Source organism: Orcinus orca, chromosome 6, assembly GCF_937001465.1.
Source record: "Orcinus orca chromosome 6, mOrcOrc1.1, whole genome shotgun sequence".
Classification (NCBI taxonomy): Eukaryota; Metazoa; Chordata; class Mammalia; order Artiodactyla; family Delphinidae; genus Orcinus; species Orcinus orca.
The window spans coordinates 65091526-65112721 of NC_064564.1; the positions used below are offsets into that span (position 1 = coordinate 65091526).

Genomic DNA, 21196 nt, shown 5'->3' on the forward strand with positions numbered 1-21196 from the left:
CTCAAAATCAGATTGGAGTGAGAAAACTGGAGTTAGATAAAAACGCTCAAAAGGCAGCATGGCTTAAATCTTTCTTTCCACCCCCTCGATCATTGCCCTAGTCCAAATCTTCAGCCTTTCTCTCCAGACCTGTGGCAAGAGGCTTCTCTCCTCCGTACTCTGGCCTGTAGTCAGCTCAGCAATACTGGAGCAAAGTTCTTGGGGCTTCCCTATTCAGACCTTTTAGAATTCCGATTGTGCCAGATATTCCTGTTTGTTCATGTAGATGCTCTCTCCACCCTGCTCTGTCCTGTTCATACCCCAGGATTGCATCACTGGCCTTTCTTCCCTCTGGTTTCCATTCCCTCAGTTCAGGGGAGAAAGGAGATTGCATCGGTGATAGGAGGGTGAGGTTGGAATATCTCTTCCTCAGCCACCTTCTGGACAGTTTGCAGGTCAGTTTTATTCCTCCGTTAAAGCCCACAGCTCCAGGGGGCAGCCCTTTCCTGTTGCTGTTTTCACCAGTGTTCTGGTAACTGCTCCCTCCCCTTTCCCCTTCAGGCTGAGGCTCAGTCACTGGTCCCTGCTCTTTTAGTCTCAGGATGCCTAATATCCCTCACTGGTTTCCCCTCATCCTGCTCATGTCTTTGTAAAGAGTAAAAACTTGTAAACTTGCTTCAGTTACCCCCCTGTATGTGCCCTCTGTCTCCTGCTGAGACCTGACCAAGGCACCCACGCCTGGTGAGTAAAATATAATCTCCTTTGCCCAGAATTCATGACTCACGATATGGCCCCCAACAATCTTTCCCCTTATCCCATACCTGGCTCTTGCCAAATGAGGATCACATGCCTTCTTCAGATGCCTCACGTCTTCCGGTCTCTCTGCCTTCCCTCCCGTGTCCCCTCTATCTAGAATAGTCTGCTATTTCTGTTTCTGCCTGGCTCAAATGTCACCTCCTCCATGAAACTTTTCCTCCTCCCTGATTATCCCCAGCCCAAAGTGATATTCTTCCCCCCATCTCTGAACTTTTGTGCATTATGTGTACCTCTTGTAAGCCATAGAGAACCATAAAAAACACAGAGACTTCTCACACCAGTAAAAATCTATGAGCACTGGTGAGTGAGGCCATTCCTGATGCCCCCAGCCCCTTCTCCCTCCCTGGGACAGCTGTGCTCTGTGTGGAAAGGAAGCATGATGTGGGGTGGGCATTTCTGGGGATTCTGTGGCCAGATAAATAAGGTGGGCTTCAGAATAAAGTGATCATAGAAGATCACTTCTATTACATGATTTTCCAAATATGTTCCAAGAAGCACGAGGTACCTTGGAAGTCTTTGCAGGGACCTATGGAAGGGTCTTTATATCCTCTATCCCAATTCTGCCACTGTTTTAATCTACTTTTGTAAGATAATAGAAAATATATATATTGGTCTCGGCCCCCAATTCCTGGCACAGAGTTCCTAAAACCTTTGTAATTTCCTAAGTGGTAAGAGCACTAAGAGCATCTTTTCTTCTAATATTTGGTCCTGGTTCCTGATACAGACCTCCTAAATCCCTTGGACTTTCCTGGGTGGTAGCAGTGTCTTTTGGTCTAGTGAGGTGACTCTTGGTGGGCTGCTGGATGGGTGCTGGTCACCAGAAAGACCAAGCCATAATTAGAAGTTTGGAATTTTCAGCGCCACCCCCTATTCTGCAGAGAGGGGAGAGGGGCTAAAAACGGAGTTAATGATTCATCATGCCATTAAAAATCCCCAAAGGAAGGGTTTTGAAGAGTTTCTGGATTGGTGAACATGTGGAGGGGCTGGGAGAGTGGCACATGGAGAGAGCATGGAAGCCGTGTGTGCCCCTTCCCAAGCAATTTGCCCTACACATTTCTTCCACCTGGATGTTCATCTGTATGCATTATCATATCCTTTTGTAATGAACTGGTAAACCTAAGTATACTATTTTCCTGAGCTCTGTGAATGGCTCTAGCAAATTAGTTGAACCCAAGGAGAAGGGCATGAGAATCTCAGATTTATAGCTGATTGGTCAGAAGTACAGGTGACAACCTGAATTCATGATTGGCATCTGAAGTAGGGTGGGAGCAGTCTTGTGGGACTGAGCCCTTAACCTGTGGGATCTCATGCTATCGCCAGGTAGATAGTGTTAGAATTGAGTTAAATTGTAGGACACTCACATCGCCAGGTAGATAGTGTTAGAATTGAGTTAAATTGTAGGACACTCACCTGGTGAGGCAGAGAATTGCTTGGTGTGGGGAAAACCTCCACACATCTGGTGTCAGATGTGTTTGAGTGTGATAGTAGTGTGAGAGTAAAGGAGGAACATAGGAAGACGACTCAAACTTTTCCTACTCAGTATATATAGGTTTTCTTTCTAATATCTCCTTTTTAAAGGCTTATAAAAAAAGATTGGGAACCACTGGAGTAGGAAGGGGGAAAGGAGACACATCCATGGTGCCATGATGGAATGCCAAGGTTGTGGTCAGTTCTCAGGTGGAAGTTCTTAGGGGGAAGACAAGAGACTCAAGTAAAAAAACAAAATAAAACAAAATGTAGAGATTGGATCAATTACTAGAGGATATATAGAAAGCTGGCCTCTTTTATTTTAATTTTAACCAAACTATGGCAATGAGAACAGGGTTTTGAGTACCTCATCTCCAATACTTCATTGTAAGACTCTTGGATGACTCATGTGCTTAATTCATCCTTATAATTCTCACATGGCCTACCAGACACAGAGTCTTTCAAATAGCAGACACAGTACATGTTTTAGAGCAAATGAATGAATAAATAGTATTATACTGGGGATCATAAGATCTTTTATTTATTTATTTTTTGTCATTATTTCATCAAGAAAGTCACTTAACATCCCTTAGCCCCAGTCTCACCATCTCTAAAGTGGAGAAGTCAGGCTACATGGTCTGGAAGCTCTAAGAAAGCATGGTTTGATGACTAGAATAACTCTTTTTTTTTTTTTAAAGGAAGCATGATACATATCTATGGTATCAGAATCCACTCCTCAAGTTATACTGCTTGACAGCTTGGTTGCCTGCATAATAGCAAGAAGCCATGGGCCTGAACAGCATCACATGAGTAAAGTTAGCTGCAAGAAGAACTTCCACAAATGGAAAGGGCAAGAACAAGTCCCAAGACTTCATCTCCCGAGGTGATGCTGAGTAAGAATGTGAGGGCCCAGGATGGCTCCTGGAAAGCCTGGAACCTAACACTGTCCCCACAGGGGTAGTTTTGGGGGTGAGGCAGAGTTGGGGTGACAGAGAATGCGTGTGGGAGAGTGACAGCCCCGAACTGGCTGGGCCTAAGCACTTCCCGGTGGGCTCTGTCTTCAGACTTCATGAAGCTGAGGTAAGAGTGGGGGTGGCCTTAGGTCTCTTAGTACAGGAAAAGTACATCGAGGTGGGAGGAGGTGCAAAGCCTGGAAGAGCCTCTAGGTCAGGGGTCAGCAAACGTCTTCTGTAAAGGGCCAGATTATAAAAAATTTAAACTTTATGGGCTATACAGTCTCTGTTGCAATTATTCAACTCTGCCATCAGAAGCAGAGGAAGGGGTGTGAAATTTGGGGGAGGGTGACAATATGAAAACAATGAGCATGGTTAAGTTTCAATAAAAATTCAATAAAAATTTTGTTTATAAAAACAAGAGGGTATTTGACCCCTGGCTGTAGTTTACCTACCTTTTTTTTGTTAATACAAAAAAAAGATAGGTAAACTAGGTAAAGAGGTAGGATAGTAGAGTGTTAACTGTGGTTGATTCTCATTAATAGGTGCCTACTAAAAGTACTACAGATGTTCTAGAAATCATGATAAGTTATTCTCTTTTGAGCTGGAAAACTCAACTAAAACAAGATGTTTTATTAGTGAGCCAAATTTGGTCCATATCAGTCACCTTCTTTAAATTTATCACAGAATAAACTAAAAGAAGTACTGACAAATGGACAATAAAACAAACACCAAATACCCAATACTTTCATTAACAGTAATATCTCACTTCATTGCATTGACTAAGTAGACATAAAATATGTACACTTGGAAGCAGCCAGAAAATAATGCTGTGACCATGTGCTTAAGAGTAGTACAGACTGTGTGTACAATGCAGAGGGAAAAAAAAGATGGGTGAGTTGGGGGAGAGAGTCTTACAGATTAAGAAAGGGAGTACAGTGTAGTGTATAGGCGTGGGCTCTAGACTGGGATACATGGGTCCATTTACTGGACCTTGTATTTACTAGCCATATGGCCTTGCACAAGTATCTCCTCATCTCTAAGATTGGAGATGGCGGGGGGAAGTATATACCTCATAGGGCTACCGTGAGGATTAAATGTTAGTACCTCTAAAGTGTTTAGAACAGTGGTCTGGCATTATAACAATAATAATGCTAATTATTTTTCTATATTAAGATAGATCCTGCAAGAAGTTTGAATTTGGGTCAGCAAGAAGGAATGGGGAGGGCATTCCAGGCAGAAGATACAACATGAGTAAAGGCACAGAGGTAGGAATGAGCTTGGCATGGGAACAGGAGAGGGAGAAGGATGCCCTGAAAAGCCATGCAAAGGAGTTTAGATCTAGTCTAGAGACAGGAGACTGGCATGATGATGAAAACAGTGTAGGGGGAATCGGACCTCACAGAGTGTGCCGGCTCCACTCAAGGGGACTTTGCAAAGCTATCTGTACATTTTAAAATGTCTCACTGGGAGTTGGTAAGGAAACAAGATATTAGATAAGTCAAATCTATTTCATGTAATCTCTTCATTTTACTGAGAAGTAATTTCCAAAAACTGTAGTTTGATTTTATCAAGTAACATTTGACTACAAGTTTGTTTTTCTTTCCCCCTCTAGATCTACTCAGATATTCTTTATTTCAAAATACATAAAGTGGCAGAGTCTGATGCCACAGATGTTCTTTTGTTGCTGAAAGGTTGAGAGGCAGTGAGCTGAGAAAAAAATCCTGCTGAAATATGCAAAAAACCCTAAATAGTTAGTCTGCACGAAAATCTGGGGTGGCAGCTACATGGATGAACAGGTATTAGACAGAGCCCTGGTCATTTGGACAACTCCAATGACCAGAAAATAGATGGCCACATACTTCTATTTTTAAAGGCTCTGAGAGGTCTGATAACTTGACTTATTCCAGGCAAAATGTTCCCCTCAACTCCTGATGCCATGATGGTTAATTTTATATGTCAATTTGCCTAGACTAATGTGCCCAGTTTGGTGAAATGTTAGTCTACATGTTGCTGTGAAGGTGTTTTGTAGATGCGATTAACATTTACCGTCAACTGATTTCTTTTTTTTTAAGATTTTTTTGATGTAGACCAATTTTTTTTTTTTTTTTGCGGTACGCGGGCCTCTCACGGTTGTGGCCTCTCCCGTTGCGGAGCACAGGCTCCGGACATGCAGGCTCAGCGGCCACAGCTCACGGGCCCAGCCGCTCCATGGCATGTGGGATCTTCCCGGACCGGGGCACGAACCCACATCCCCTGCATCGGCAGGCGGACTCTCAACCACTGTGCCACCAGGGAACCCCTGATGTGGACCATTTTTAAGGTCTTTATTGAATTTGTTGCAATATTGCTTCTGTTTTTATGTTTTGGGTTTTTTGGCCCTGAGGCATGTGGGACCTTAGCTCCCTGGGATCAAACCCACACCCCCTGCATTGGAAGACAAAGTCTTTAACCACTTGGACCGCCAGGGAAGTCCCTACCGTCCACTGACTTTAAATAAAGCAGATTACCTTCCATAATGTGGATGAGCCTCATTCAAACAGTTGAAGACCTTGAGAGCAACAACTGAGGTTTCTCAGAGAAGAAGGAATTCTGCCTCAATACTGTAATGTAGAAATCCTACCTGAGTCCCCAGCCTGCTGGCCTGACCTATAGATCTGGGACTCAACATTGCACCTTCAGCTCTTACCTGAGTTCCCAGCCTGCCAGCCTGCCCTACAGATTTCATACTTTTTGGTCTCCTAGCGGTTCTGTGTTCTGTTTCTCTGGAGAAGCCTGAAGTACCCCTCACCCCCAACAACACGTACCAAGTTTTCTTGGCTGTCCAAACACTGGGCCCCAGACCTAGCCTCTTCCTATTTCTCAAATCAGTATCTCCATGTCTGGCTCCCTCTTCTTCCCAGGGGATATTATCCAAAGCATTAAATCCATTCTAAATAAAGAGTTAATAACTGATGAACAACTTTTTAGGGAGGAAATTAAAAGGCATCTACTGAAAATCTAACACATTGGTATTTGTCTTGACAAAACCATAAAACATTATGCTAAGTAAAAATGAGTAATTTGTTCCTTTAATACTTCATCACTAGTGATCATCAGTCAAGTTCTACATTTTATGCAGCTCTAAACATGATTACAAAGACTTGGATCAATCTGAAAATAACTCTGAATGCAACTGAAACATGTAGAACACAAAATAATGTCATGTATGTATGTACATGACAAAGATGAATGGAAATACAGATAAACGCATAATTGTTTTTTTTTTAATATATTGTCAAGGACCATGACTTTTCCCACCCCACACCCAAGGCAGACATTATTCATTCATCAATCACCACACTTTCCATCTAGAAATAGTCTCCCAAACCATCCTTATCTCTGCTCTAGGCATTCCCTGCACCTGACATGAGGCCTGTTTGCCCTTCTGGATTTGGTCCAACTTTCTCAATTTACAGTTGACAAAACTGAAGCACAGAGAGGGGCAGATCTTACCTAAGGTTGTGTAGCTAGCTCACAGAAAAACTTAAATCTAAATGTCTTGAATTTTAATTGTGACCTCTTTTTTTTTATAAAAATAAATATTTCAGGCATAAAATAAAGTATAGAGAATAATGTAACGAACATCTGTATAACCACTACCCAGTTTGAGGTTAAATTTGATGTTTATCACTTCCATACTATTTTTGTACTTTTATATCACATGACTGTTTCCCATAAACACTACTTAGGGGTTGTTTGCATGTGTTTTTTTTTTTTTTTTTGCGGTACGCGGGCCTCTCACTGCTGTGGCCTCTCCCGTTGTGGAGCACAGGCTCCGGACGCGCAGGCTCAGCAGCCATGGCTCACGGGCCCAGCCGCTCCACAGAATGCGGGATCTTCCTGGACCAGGGCACGAACCCGTGTCCCCTGCATCGGCAGGCGGACTCTCAACCACTGCGCCACAAGGGAAGTCCTATTTGCGTGTTTTTAAACTCTCTGTCATTGGTAATATGCTATCTGTATCTGTCTTTCCTCTCCAAATTATATTGTTCAGATTTATTCATCTCAAAAATACATCTAGTTTTGGTGCTTTCATTTTAATTACTGTCTAGTCTTCCTATTCATCTTTTCTCCTATTGATTCATATTTGATTATTTCTAATTTGTTGCTATTATAAGTAATAGTACCATGTACATTCCTATGTGTGTCTTCTATGATGTATATCTAAGTGGTCCTGACTTATTTACACTGTACCACATATTCTCAGGTAAGTGCCAAGGAGGGGTGAGGGAGAAAGAGGAGAAGCATCACTCTCTCACCTCCCTGACTCTCCCTTCCTCCAGGTTAAAAGGTAGAGACTGTGACTATATATAATTGTGGAGGGGCGGGGGGCCGGGCAGGGGGAGGAGGGAATTAGTCCCATTTCTTTAACTTGATTTTTGATCAAGATAGTTACTCTATTTTGAATTTCAGACACCATTAAAAGAGGGTTTGAAATTTTTCTGTTTATAAGGAGCTGTACTGGTTAAAAATGACTGTGATACACTGTTAATCCAAAGAAGTCACTTCATAACAGTGCAACATGCAGACCATGTGGCAGGCCATAGGATAGACATTTAGGTTGGCAGCAAGCCTTTGAGTGTTCAGTTCTCCAAATAGGTGTTTCTGCCTTCATTACTCAGATCCTAGGCTCTTTCCTGACAATATTTTCTCTCTAGGAAAGAGCTTGAAAACTGTTCATTGACAGGCTCAATTAGCCTACGGGCACATTTTATTTAGTTTGTTTGGTATTTGAAATACTTTCAGCCAGCATTTAGTAATTAGGTTGTTTTTATATAAAAATATGGATTTCCATCTTAGGCAATGTTAGGCTAGTGCTAAATTGACATGGAATATACTCTCCAGTTTGTTGAAATCCCTCCCCCACTCCCTATCAGGTTATACTAGACAGTGTTTACTCATTTCATCTCCTGCCTGGCCCTAGTAGGCACCTGAGTTTATTACCTCTGTGCTCAGGACTTCCACTATGCTTTCTTCCTTATGCTGAGCCATTGAAGGAGTCGCTTATACACTCTGACCTCGTGAAATTCAGACAAATATTGGGCCTCTCCCATGGAAACTCACATGTAGGCCAAGCAGATCAATTTATAGGAATATAGGATTTTTGTTTCTCAAGAAATGAATGTTTCTATCAGGCCTGCCAGTGTTGATCTGAAAGTTTTCTGAGTCAAGAAAATCTTGTTGCTGATTCAGAAAAGCTCAGGGTAACAGTCCGGCCTAAGCTGCAATTCTTTCCTGGTGCTGTGCCCAGGGATGCGTATACAGTCACAGGATGTAGTTTCAAGAATCGCTTTCAGGGAAGTGGTGGAGACAGGGAGGGTGCAGGAGCCTCTTTTCATTTCATTCTTTTAAGTTTCATTTTGTGCTTCTAAGCTGCCATGTCTGATGCATAAGCCAGACACAGACCCTGGTATCTGAAGGTTTTCTAGGGTTATTTTCACAATTGGTCCCTCTGGAATTTTGGGGATATATTCAACAGAATTTGAAAATGAACAGTTCTGAATATTCTGACTAGCCGATACATAGTTATTTAGAAATTTCTATGAATTGCCTATCATTATTTTGGTGACTCATAAACTTGTGTGTCACACCATGTGATCCCTAGATTGCAGGGAAAGGCAGCTTTCCCAAGAAAGCCAGAAATACCCATTTTACAATGAGACCCAGGCCTGTTGGTCCCCAACACACCACTTCCCCAGGGTCTAAGCTTTTCATCCAATGAGCCTGAATCATTTCAGCAATCCTACTTCTCCTAACCTCCAGATCACATCCTCTCTCTTCCACAAAGTCCAGCTCCATGCCTGTCAACCTCATGACATACTTCTACATCCCCAGCAATGCCCCTGACACACAGCCCCCAACAGTGTACTTAACAACTGTTGCAAAAACATCAGCTGTTGATTGTGCCACAGTAGAATATCTTCTCCTTACTGTTAAATTTAACCATGCATCTAATTTTGTGAGCCCAGATGTCCTGTGCCTTATTTTCTAGGGGTGCTTAGGAATACAGACAGACGAAAGGCTACAGAGTTGTTCTGTGGCTATACAAGACACCATCTTGTTCTCCAAGAAAGGTATGGAACAACACAGGGTTGCAAGAAAAACGGGCTAAAAATGCCACTTAACAGGAAGATTCTGCACGAGCCTAAACTATTCAGTTGCCCTTGGTGCATTAATAGAGGTTATTTCTTAATTCACGCTGGGAGAGGAAAGGGGGTGAAAAAGAAAAGAAAAATCATGATTACTTACAGCTCTGTCCACTTCCCTCCTTACCGTGGTGACATATCTTTTTGTTGTGCCTGAAAAAGAAAAAATCCAGGGATGGGTTAAGATTAACGAGGAAATAGTTCTGTTTATAGGCTAAACAATGGCAGAACAAAAAGTAACTTCAAATAAATCCACATATAGAAGTCCAAATGTCCACCGTGGTTTGAGACCTCAGGCTGAATACGATGAAAAACCATACTCTTAGGAGAAAATTGTGAAGAAACAAGGCCCCCACTTACTTCCCATTCTGTTGTCTGCCTCTGGCCCCCAGGTACTCAGAGGCTGAGGGGCTGCTAATTTGGGTATTCAGCCCAGGAAATGTCTCCGAAATTATCTCTCCCTGTTCTGCTTTAGTCCTGAATACCACTTCCTTCCTGTCTTCCCTAAACAGAGCAGATGGTCTGATCAATTAATTTACTCTAAGGTATAAATGACATACTTGTTCAAAGTAATTCCTGGGGCAGAAGCACAAGTTCACATGATGGGACGCTGCTGACCACTGTTTCCCTGGTTTCATCTCTTTCTCAACCTCTGATTTCACATGTTCCCTCCCACTCTGATTTTCTTCCAGGGCTTGATGCCCATGTCCTACAGTTGCCTGGGCTCCTGAACTCAATCCATCCCTAATTCTGCTTTTGCTTTGTACATCAGATTCTTTGTAACTCCCTCATAACCATCCTGACCTTGGCCTGGACTTAGAGGGCTTCTATCCCACACGGCAGTCTCCTCCAAGAGTGTTTGTATTTGAAAGGAGCCCAATGGTTAGCCTATAGAAATTGCCCTTGAATGTTGGAGATTGAGTGAAGGTCTCTAATGCCTGAGGTCAGTGCTGCCATTCTCTGTGGTTCTCATGCAAGCATTAGCCAGCATATTTGGCCTTTGGTTTAAATCCCTGCAAAGTCCTGGCTCAGTCTTTTAGGGCAGTGCCACTCAAAATGTGGTCCATGGGCTGGTACCAGTGGGTGAACTGATTGTTAACAGTCTATGATGAGATAGATATAAAAATCAAGTATAAACATTTAGAAACTTTTATAGAAATTCTTTTAATATGTTTTGTTTTTTAATGATCATATTTATTGAAATATATATTTATTGAAATATCATATTATATTTATTGAATCCAGTAGAAATTGGAAATACTGCTCTATCCCACAGAGTAGCTACTTTTCATCCAATGAGCCTGAATGATTTCAGCAATCCTACTTCTCCTAACCTCCAGATCACATCCTCTCTCTTCCACAAAGTCACGTGTGGCTATTGAACACCTACAATATGTGAGCACTTAAAATATGACCAGGGACTTGAATTTTTATTTAATTTAAATAACGACATATGGCTACATTGTACAGAGCAGGTTAGCATACATATCTGCACATGGGAGGTTAAATGTCTAAAATTTTGTTTAACGTCTATATATGCCAGGTAATGTTTTAGACACTGGACATATACTGATGAATAAGAGAAACACAGTCCCTGAAATCAGGAAATTTAAAGATTAGCAGATGAAGCAGAACTTGACATTGTTTTTGTAATAGAAGGCCAACTTCTTTTCTGGAACCCAGCAAGTCACCCTGCAGCCGTAAACTATTGAATGGTTCCTCTTAAGTGGAGATGGTAAACAGAACCCTGTATGGACTGTCAACAGCCTCCCTATACACCTTGGTGTGCAGAGCTAGTTGCTGAGACATAGGTGGGTAAATCTATTTCGGAGCCAAAGAGCCTTCTGGGTGGACCTGTTTATTTTACTCTGATAGATTTAGAAGTTTGGGACAGCAATGTCGCCAAGAGGAACTCAAGATAAGGCAGTTAGGAGTGATGTCCCAGGCTCAATACAAAGGCTGAGCACAGAAGAGGCTGGCTGGGCACAGCTGCTGTTAAGGCAGGAAGCCCCTTCTGCCACACCAGCCCATGAGAATCTTGCTTTAGGAGAAATGACAGAACGTGTGAGGGGAGCCAGAAGAGTTGCCATCCTGCATCACTCTGGTCTGTGTGGGGATCTGGACTGGTAAGGGTACCTTTGTGTGGTGGACAGAGATACCCAGAGGGAACAGAGATGTTGCACGGCAGTAGAAACAGCTGCAGCTCAAAACCAGTGCCCTCTGGTGAACTGACCTAGCTCCCTAGTAGCCTTCCTGCCTGTTTTGAAGCAGCACTGACCCTGGGGGCTAAGCAAGCCTCCTGACAGTCTGTGGGAGGTGGGGAAGTACATACTGTAAGAGGGAGACACTGGACTTCTTGCTGAGGTAGGCAGGTGGGTACTTGAGGATTTGGAAAATTAAAAGGGATGCAATTCCATTTATAGCCCAAGCTATTAAAACAGGCCGTAAGTATGTAATGTGTGCTGAGTGCATTGAAAGGAGAAGTAGGTGCTATGGAAATATCTAACAAGGGGATTTGAAGTAATGGGTGTCGTGAGGGAGTAGAGTCAGGGGTGGGAGTAGAATCAGGGAAGGCTTGATGAAGTGACAGCTTAGCTAAGATTCAAAGGATGACTCCAACTCAGGTGGACAAAGAAAAGAAAGTATTTTAGAAAGAGTGAATATTATATGTGAAAACTCAGAATTGCAAGAATGAGATACCTCTGTGGACCAGACAATTCTGTACGGCTAGAGCTTGGAAAACGAGGGTACAAAGCCGAGATGTGAGTCATAGGACCAGGGACTTGTTGGGACTTCACCCAGCGAGCAGTGAGAAGCCATGGAAGAGGTGTGAGCAGAGAAGACATGGTAGATTTGAGAATTTAAACGCCTGTTCTAGCTAAATTGAAAATAGACCACATTGGAGGCAGGAGTGGGTGCAGGGAGACAAGTAGGAGGGTTCTGCCCTAGACCAGGTTGAACCACAGTCGTGGCAGTGAGGTTGGATCAATAAGCTGGAAAATGTTGTTCTCATATTGCTTCCTGCATCAGATGGAAAAAACACCTCAAAGAAGTTGAGTGATTCGTACAAGATCATAGAACCAATATGTGGGAGCACCAGGTCCAGACCTAGCTTCTGTCACTGGTTTAAAGCTCTATCCAGAGTACCAGAACTTCTCAAGCTTCTTCTGTGACATGAGTTTGTCTACATGGCAGATGCATTTCCACACGTGTATCTGTTTACTCCCTTGCAAGAAAGCAGATCCCAAAGCACAAGAGTTAGAGAGGGGGGTTATTACATAGGCAACGGTGATTTCACTCTGGTTCATTAAAAACAGAAAAGGAATCATTTGAAAATGTATTCACTTACCTCTTATTAGTAACAAATCTCTCCCATTCCAGTTGGTGCCTGAGACTTGCACCCAGCTTGAAGCTACTGATAGCTTCACTTACTCTTGAGATTGGGATGGGGGATGAGGGGAGAATTTCTTTTTTCTGCTCTATCTTTAAGGAATGTTGCTCCATTTCATTTTCCCAAAGAGAGTAGGGACAGAAGACTCTGCTGCTCATTTCTGAGGTGACTAATGGGCTCTCAGGTCCCAGGTCTGGAACCTTGGTTATAAAGTTGTTTCTGAGAGGTATGTATGAGGGAGGTAATGAAAGAATGCAGAAGGTAAGATTCTGATGAGCTGCATCTGTCATGACTCTCTGAGGTCACAGATTTGCAGAAGTGATTCTGTTTAGTCAAAGTTCTTTGGGGCAAGACCCTGTAATTCCTCCTTTATGGTGAATTGCCCTTCCCCTCCACTTCTATCCCCACCCCCCTCTCTCCCCACCCCATTTTTCCTCATTTCCTCCCTCCCTTCTTCCCTTCATCCTTCCTCCCCAACCCCCCTCTTTCTTTTAACAATAGTTCTTGGATGCTGGATTCCATAGTAGAGGGTTTTGTGGTTAATACCCAAGCTAATGCACACATAGGTCAAAGGAAAAATTATGACAATATTTCACGGCAGATGAGACTATAGAAGTTAGACTGTAGATGTAGGATAAAAATCACCTAAAAGCCCCCCAATTCGCAAATAGTGACCATTCCAAATTCCTACTGAATTACTCCCAGATGCATTTTCCTTTTCTATAGGCCATGTTTAGATCTTGGGAGGAGCTCACTGGGTGCTGACAAAGGAATAGTTTTAGAAAGCACCAGATAGGCCTGCAGGTATTCTGGCATGGGCTCAAAGGCCACAGGCATCCTCTGTCCCAGCTGTCACAATAGAATAGGAATGGGTTGGTGAGCATGTGACAGGGTGAGGAGGGAGCTGCTGAAAGACCTCAGGGTACCACCAATCATGTGCTTTCCCTACCCCCAGATGGCCTCATACTTTTTTCCTTTCCTTACCCAACCAGAAGATTCAGATTCTTGTGGGAAGGAGGAGGGCTCAGCCCAGCTCAGACCCAGAATGGAGAAAGGAGGAATGAGAACTAAAGGAATCCTCATAAAGGATCCTGGCATCCTCCCACGAGTGAACTCTGACCACATACTCATCTGTATTGCGAAAATAACACTGATCTCACGAGGCTAATGACATTTTCTTGGCTCAAAGATCACAGCAAACAATTTCGGCCACAGGAACAAAACATTCCTTTAAAAATATTCAGTGTAAAGATTCCAGCTCACTGAAGACTGGAGCCATTTTTTTTCTGGGGGAAAAATCATCAGGAAAAGCCCAAAGCAATTCATAAGCCCTGCGTGGACTGAATTTGAAGCTGGGCAGCTGTAGGCCAGTGAGGCCAAGCAGAGCCTCACACTGCAGATACCCAGTCCACTCAGTTACCATGAATGAAACTCACTTACCTTTTCCAGAATAAAACTTTTGGCAGATCCGTTTTCTTAGGACTATCATTGTGGCTATGAACATTAAAGCAATGATGAAGGAGAGGATGAAAATATGAAGCAGTGAAGATGGACGGATCTCGGGGGATTCCAGATCACCTGGAGGAAAGAAAAGCACCAGAATCCCATTACATGTTAGCTTAGAGGTAAACCAACAAGTTGGCCAAATGACTGGGTTATAACCAACATGGCCAACTTGCACTGAGCATTTACTCCATGCCAGGTACTGTCCTATGAATGCTGTATGTATATGAATGCTGTATATATATGAATGCTGTATGTATATGAATGTTGTATGTATTAGCTCTTTTACTCCTCACAACCATCCTATGAGACAGGCTCTACTATGACCCTCATTTTACTGATGGAGGAAGTGAGGCACAGAGGCCTTTCCCAAAGTTATACAGTAAGTGACATAGCTTAAGTAAGTGACATAGATATAATCCAGGCTGCCTGGTTCCAGATCCCATGCTTTTCATCATTCTGATACACCTATCATATTATGTCTTCCTTCCTTCTTTCTTTCTTCTCTTTCTTTCATTCCTTTCTTTCTTCCTTCCTTCCTTCCTTCTTTCTTTCTCCCTTCCTCCCTTCTTTCCTTCCTTCCTTCCTTTTTTCTTCTTTCTTTCCCTTCTTTCTCTCTCTCCTTCTCTCCTCCTTCATCATCTCTCTTTTCCCAGTAGGATAGTCTCTCAGCCCAAATATGTCTCCTCACTCCACTGGTAAGCACTCATGGTGCTTAGAATTTTTACCATCAGTTATTCAATCTCCAGGATTAACAGGATCCTTTTGAAAAAACTAGAATATCATACCTTAGCATGAATCACTACAACTAGCCCTTTTCCTTGTCTCAGCTAATCAAGGTCTGACAGTGAGGAAAAGATGAATTAGTAGAGAGGTGGATGAGAAGAGTAATTTTGGAGGTTGGGGGAAAGACTTGTAAAGGAGAGCTCTGGTTAGAATGAGGGCCCCAGACTGACAAAGGGCAGGCCTGGAGGGGCGTCCACTGTAGGGAGATGGAAGGGTATCCAGGATAAACTGTGCCCTTTCCAAAAGGCTGAATTTTGCCTCATGGAGTAACTCATAAAGAATAAACATAACAGGGAATTCCCTGGAGGCCCAGTGGTTAGGAGTGTGCGCTCTCACTGCTGAGGGCCCCAGGTTCAATCCCTGGTTGGGGAGCTAAAATCCCACAAGCTGTGCGGCGTGGCTAAAAGAGAAAAAAGAACATAACAGCCTGGTCCAGGAAAAACGTGGCAAAACTGCTCATGAGGAAGGGCTCAGTCCTGCCAACTGCCCTCCCCCTCCCCTATCATAGGGCTGTCTGAGAATCACAGACAGTTTTAGCTGAGGAGGGATCAGATATCATTTGATGTGAGGCCTTCGTTTTACAGTTGAGGAAGTAAGGCTCTGAGATGCTAAATTATCTATAAGGTCATCACTGCTAAGTAAGTGACGAAGCCAGGATTGCAAACCTAGATCTGTCTGATCCAAAGCTCAGGCCCCACAGATATTTGTCTCTATCCTAAGATTGTGGTGAACATTAAGAAAAATAAAAAGCATTATGAAGTCTGGTTCATCTACACATTGGATAATCCATATATAAAAATTTTAATTGAGGTATAATTGTCATATAACATTATATTAGTTTTAGGTATACAACATAATGATTTGATATTTGTATATACTGTGACTGATCACCACAATACGTCTAGTTAACCTCCCTTACCATACATAACCCATAGTAATTAATATCTTCTAGGAAATGCTGATTAAGCACTTGCTACATGTAGCACCATAAGTCAAAGAGTTCTCACTGTCCCCACAACAGGAGAGGCCCCTACTTCAGTGCCTTTATGCAAACCCTTGTCCTGGGCAGGTTCCCTCATAGTTCCTTCCACACACAAACTCTACTTATTCCTGAAGACTTTCTAACATTGAACATCCAACAGGACATCAGTCTGCTTAGATTGTAAGTATCTGAAGTGCAAAGATTTTCTCTAAGTCATCTCTGAATCCCCTATAGAGCCAGGCGCCAGCTACATGAAAGGTGTCAATAAGGATCTGTTGGGCTGAATTGACCATCTGTCTATCTAGTCTACCTTGCCCAATCTTCCTTGTCATTAGTTACCTTGTGGCAGACTGCTGCTTATCCCTTAAATCCATTCTCCATTTCTTCTCTAGTATTAGCTAGGGATTAGGTGGACACATGGCTTCTCTGAGACTACATTTCTAATCCTCCCCTGCAGTTAGGTGTGGCCAGCCACGTGAACTAAGTTCAGGACTAGAGAATGGGTCTTTTGAGTCTTGGCCTTCAAACACTGAATGTGTCTCTTTTCCTTTCTGAAGGCTGAAACATGAATGTGGCAGTGACCCAGCTTTGACAATTCAGCAGGGGTAACATCCTGGAGAGTGCCAGAGCAACAAGATGGAAAGAACCTGGATTATTGAATACTTTATGGAATATAGTGACTTACCTGCTCTGAACCACCTTCTATCTCTGACTGTGACATCAGAGAGAAATATACTCCTGCTTTATTTGAGTCACTGTATTTTGAGGTTACTTAGCCTACATCCTAATACATCTTCTTTTAGATTGTTTTATAGCAATTGCGTGCTACTTAACAATGATGTCATGATGCAATGGGAAAAACATTGGATTTATCCTATCTACAGCCTCATGCACTCACAAGGAAGTCATGCCTCTCACTAAAGGTACCATACTTTTTTTCCTGTTTCATCCTTTCTGACTGCTAAGGACTTTACAAACATATTTCATTTAATCCTCACAATAACCCTATTAGATATCTACCATTATTTACCCTCATTCTACAAATGAGAGGCTGAGTTCTAGGGTGGCACAGTCATACATTCATGTTCTCAGAGCTAGTAGGTAGCAGAGAGAGGATTTGAAATTCAAGTCCATCTGACTTCAGAGCCCATGCTCCTGACCACTGCCAGAGAGTCACTTCCAAGTCTCCTGGGAGAACTTCTCTGCCAGCCCTACAAGGGTCTTGTTATAATTATTTCCTGTGTTCCAATCTCATTATATTTCCTAATGAAAATGCAACACTGCCTTAGTGGAAGGAACCCTGTTTCAAAGTGAAAATGGTCTCATTGCTCCTTCATTTCTGATTGAAAATTAGGATGTTCAGTCATCTATTCTAGAGCCACTGGAGCACCTCCCACCCCAGACTCTCACTGCTATATTTGTTTTATTCATTGACTTCTGGAGAAGCATGTTGTGGGTCACAGAAGTCAGCTGTGAGCTGCTCAACTTATGAGAATGAGTAGAAAGGGGACAGTCATAAGACAATTTAAAAATGCCTTTGTGAAACAGAAGCAAGAATGCCTTTGTGGGAGAATGTGTGACTTTGGTTATTTTGTTGCTATTTTGTTGGTGTTTGTATCACAAACTAGGGGATCATTTGACTGCTCTGATCTGGCTGTCCACACAGACTAGCAGCTGGGATGATGGGACTGGGGTCATCCAAGACTAAGTCTCCAACCCATTAATCTGACATTTATTGAGCACTATATGGGCAGAGCACTGAGGTTTTTCTTTAGTTTGGACATAATGAAGACTCATGTGAACAATTAAAATACATGGAAAATAAAATACCAATGAAAGAGAAAAGACAAGTACAGTCACAGGCAAACAAAGAAATGGTACAGGCAATAGGTTTTAGGACTCAAGATGAAGGAAAGATGCCTTGTACCCTGGAGTTACCTGAGCTGCCATGGAGAACTGGTGAAGAGGGCGAATAATGATATTTTATGTGGAAGAAACTACTGAGCAGAGAAGTCATGGTGACTGGAGAGGTACAAGCAGGTTCAGAGAGTACAGGGAAAGGAAGGGGAGCTGCCTGGAGCAGAGGATCCATGTCAAGGGATAGGATGAATATAGACCTGGAAAGGATTCTCAACATATCTCTAGAGACTGGTTGAAAATCTCTGACTACACAAAGATTCCTCCATTCCCCTGCCAGCCGCATTCATGAGTGGTATCCCAGGAGCTCCCAACCTCTGATGCAGACCCCACAGGTCTCTCCCACGATTGTTGACTATTCCATCAGCTCTGTTGGCTCCCTTGGAGAGAAGAGCCAGCTTACTTCATTCCTAACTTCTCACCACCTCAAGCCTTCCAGAAGAATGGTTAGTCTGCTCTTCCACCTCTCTACCATGAAGAAAAAAATACTGATGTACTCAGTGATGTGAAGTCTAGATTCCAGTTATTTCCAAATTCATCTTACCCAGGCCCCTGTTTCCCAGCAAAACTCCTTATATGTGTCATTCTAGAAAACCGCATTTCATCCAAAGTATTGGCCAAAAAGTAACCAGGCAGAAAATACCACATAACAAAGGAGAGTTTGCTAAACAATTCTTGGAAAAAAAATAATTCCCCTGGGATTGTAATATATAAGACTCTAGACCTCTGGTACGAATTAGTTATAGCTCAATTTTTATAAGGTGACAAGTCTGGTGGTCTTAGCTGTGATTTAAAAAAGAGGTAGAGAATATTGAAAGGTCCAAACTTGCCTAATTCACTATTTTCACTCAAAGTTGGCCCTAAAAATGGTAAGTTGCTAAATCCTTAGCATGAATCCTCTCCTTACTTCCTCACTTCATCATAATAACTTAGTTAGAAAGAAGCTGGGCTAACTTTAGCGCTGAAATTGGGTAGCCAAGTGTGGATAGCTGGGGAAGCGGGGAATTGGGGGTTTGAAGATGACAACGGAGCTGGCTGCCTCTGAAAACTATATCAGGGAGGATTCTTTTCTTGTAAAAAAGAGAAATGCTAGGAAATTAATGATGAGATGGGCATTGAGTCACTTCAAAGTTCTCAGTCTGGTCTGTGGATTGATGCCAATCCATGATAAAATTTAATTTGAGACAGGGAAGGTATCTCTGGTGCCCCAACTCATATTCTGCCTGTCTCACCCCTGATTTCAGCTATGGCTGAATGTGGCTGAATGATGGATGGCTCTGTGCAGGTTCTAACTCACTTCCCCCAGACAGTCTTGCCTCAACCATGTGCTACTTTTATGCCAGGGCTCCCCCAATGCTGAGGGTTGGTCCCTTTCATCATTACTTCCAGTGACCCATTTGTAGAATTTTTGCTTCTCATCTCCACAAATTTAGGCTCCACTTAAAGGTCCAGCTTCCTAGTGGCAAGTGCTTCTCCCAAAGGATGCTGTACCAAGGGATATGTTCTATTGCATCTAGATAATGCCTAGTCAGCTTGAGCTCTACCCACTGTCAGACCAGCAGGCAAAGAAAAGAATCATTGCACTGGTAGAGTAATCAATCTTGATTACCAGGAAGAACTCAAATGCTGCTACATAATGGAGGCAAGGAAGACTATGTCTGGAACTCAGGGATCCACTGATTCTCTGAGTCTTGTTACTTCCATACCCAGTAATAACAATGAAAAGGCAATTGCAACAACTTCAGTCTGCTAAGGGCAAGGTGACTACGGGCTCATGTCTCTCAGGGTTGAAAGTCTGAGTCACCCCCAACCTCTATTTCTCTTCATCTTCCAGGCAAACAAACTATTCCATCTGAAATGCTGAGCGAGGGAAATCTAGAATGTATGGTGGATGAGAGAAATGTCAAACATCACTTACGGCTTGGGATCAGTTGCAGCAGCAGAAGCTGTAACTTGTTCCATGAACTCTCGTATGTGCATCTTGTGCAGAGATTGTAGCTACTACCCTGCCTGAAGCCTCGGAGACAGTGGACTTAATGTAGGGCATGAATGGAGGGATTTGAGCAGCACAAGGGATAGACTGTTGTAGTCCTGCCTCATTTCCTCTCAGCTTCACCCCTGATTTCAGCCACAGACCGGGTAGAATTCAGGGTGGGCCTTGACTCACTTCATGGTCAGTGATTCACCTCAAGTGGATACATTGCTTTCTGCCCTGGAATGACTTTGATGCTATAGATGCTGTGGGGAGCTCACTCAGCCCACATGCATGCATAGCTCACAGTAGAAGGCAGTTAACGCTCCTGGGGACAACTGTTAACCACTGGGGGTAAAAGCAGATTGATTAGTCCTTCCACCTGAAGCCCTTTGAGTAAACATCTTAGGAGATGATCTATGCACTTCTCAGGTGGTCCTTGAGTACTTAAGCTTCTATTGTCCACACCAACAACTTTGGTAATGCACCCTTCTATTTGCTTTTCCTTCTTTCCTGTCTTGATTTCCTAAACCTCTCACTTCTGCTCCCTGGGGTCATCACCTAAATACCTGCATGCCACACAAGTCCTTATCATAGGCTCTGTTTTATCTAACTAAGGTAAAGGGCAAATAGTGAAATATAATGACAACATAGCAAATCTTCTATAAAGTCAAATTTATCATAACTAGGGGCTGTTCTTTACTTGGAGATTATATCCTTTATTGGTATGATAGCAGAATAATGACTCACCTCAAACATGTCCATGTTCTGAAACCTGTGAATGAGTTATCCTACACAGCAGAAAGATTTTGCAGATGTGATTATATTAAGGACCTTGAAATGTGAAAATTATCCTAAATTATCAGGTTAAGGTATGTATTGCGGGGAAGCATCTAATGTAATCACAGGGTCCTTAAAAGGTGGAAAAGGTGGCCCTTAAAAGGCAAGAGAGTTAAAGAAAGAGATGTGACGACAGAGGCAGAGATCTGAGTAATGCAATTGCTGGTGTTGAAGGCTGTAGGAAAGGTCCACGAGCCAAGGAGTGCAGGTGGCCTCCAGAAGGCAGAAAAATCAGGAAAATGAATTCTCAGAGCCTGTGCAATCCTGTCAACACCTTGATTTGAGACCAGTGAAGCCGTTTTCAGATTTCTGACCTCCAAAAGAGTGAGGTTAAGCCCATGATGTTTGTGGAACAATAGGAAACTTATGTCTCTGGTGATAAAATGACCTGTCTCTTATGAA

The 21196-nt window shown here is 42.8% G+C and overlaps 1 protein-coding gene and 2 long non-coding RNA genes across 12 annotated transcripts in view; 2 read left to right on the forward strand and 1 right to left on the reverse strand.

Moving 5' to 3' along the window:
- PDCD1LG2 (programmed cell death 1 ligand 2) overlaps positions 1 to 21196 on the reverse strand; it is a 94057-nt gene that overhangs the window by 33684 nt on the left and 39177 nt on the right. For 9 of the 10 annotated variants that reach the window (XM_049711326.1, XM_049711325.1, XM_049711323.1 and 6 more), the window contains 2 exons: positions 14235 to 14372; positions 9507 to 9556 (listed from right to left, as the gene is read on the reverse strand). In XM_049711326.1, the coding sequence (XP_049567283.1) occupies positions 9507 to 9556; positions 14235 to 14372 (188 nt within the window). Of the gene's footprint in view, positions 1 to 6022; positions 6148 to 9506; positions 9557 to 14234; positions 14373 to 21196 lie in introns of all 10 variants that reach the window. The other variant, XM_033404402.2, reaches the window with a different exon arrangement.
- LOC117196340 (uncharacterized) lies at positions 337 to 16872 on the forward strand. The gene is made up of 4 exons (XR_004476489.2): positions 337 to 434; positions 2961 to 3145; positions 9250 to 9331; positions 11060 to 16872. It is a non-coding gene; the product is annotated as an uncharacterized LOC117196340 (long non-coding RNA).
- Positions 2020 to 2325, forward strand: LOC125964766 (uncharacterized). Its single transcript, XR_007478034.1, has 2 exons — positions 2020 to 2115; positions 2165 to 2325. It is a non-coding gene; the product is annotated as an uncharacterized LOC125964766 (long non-coding RNA).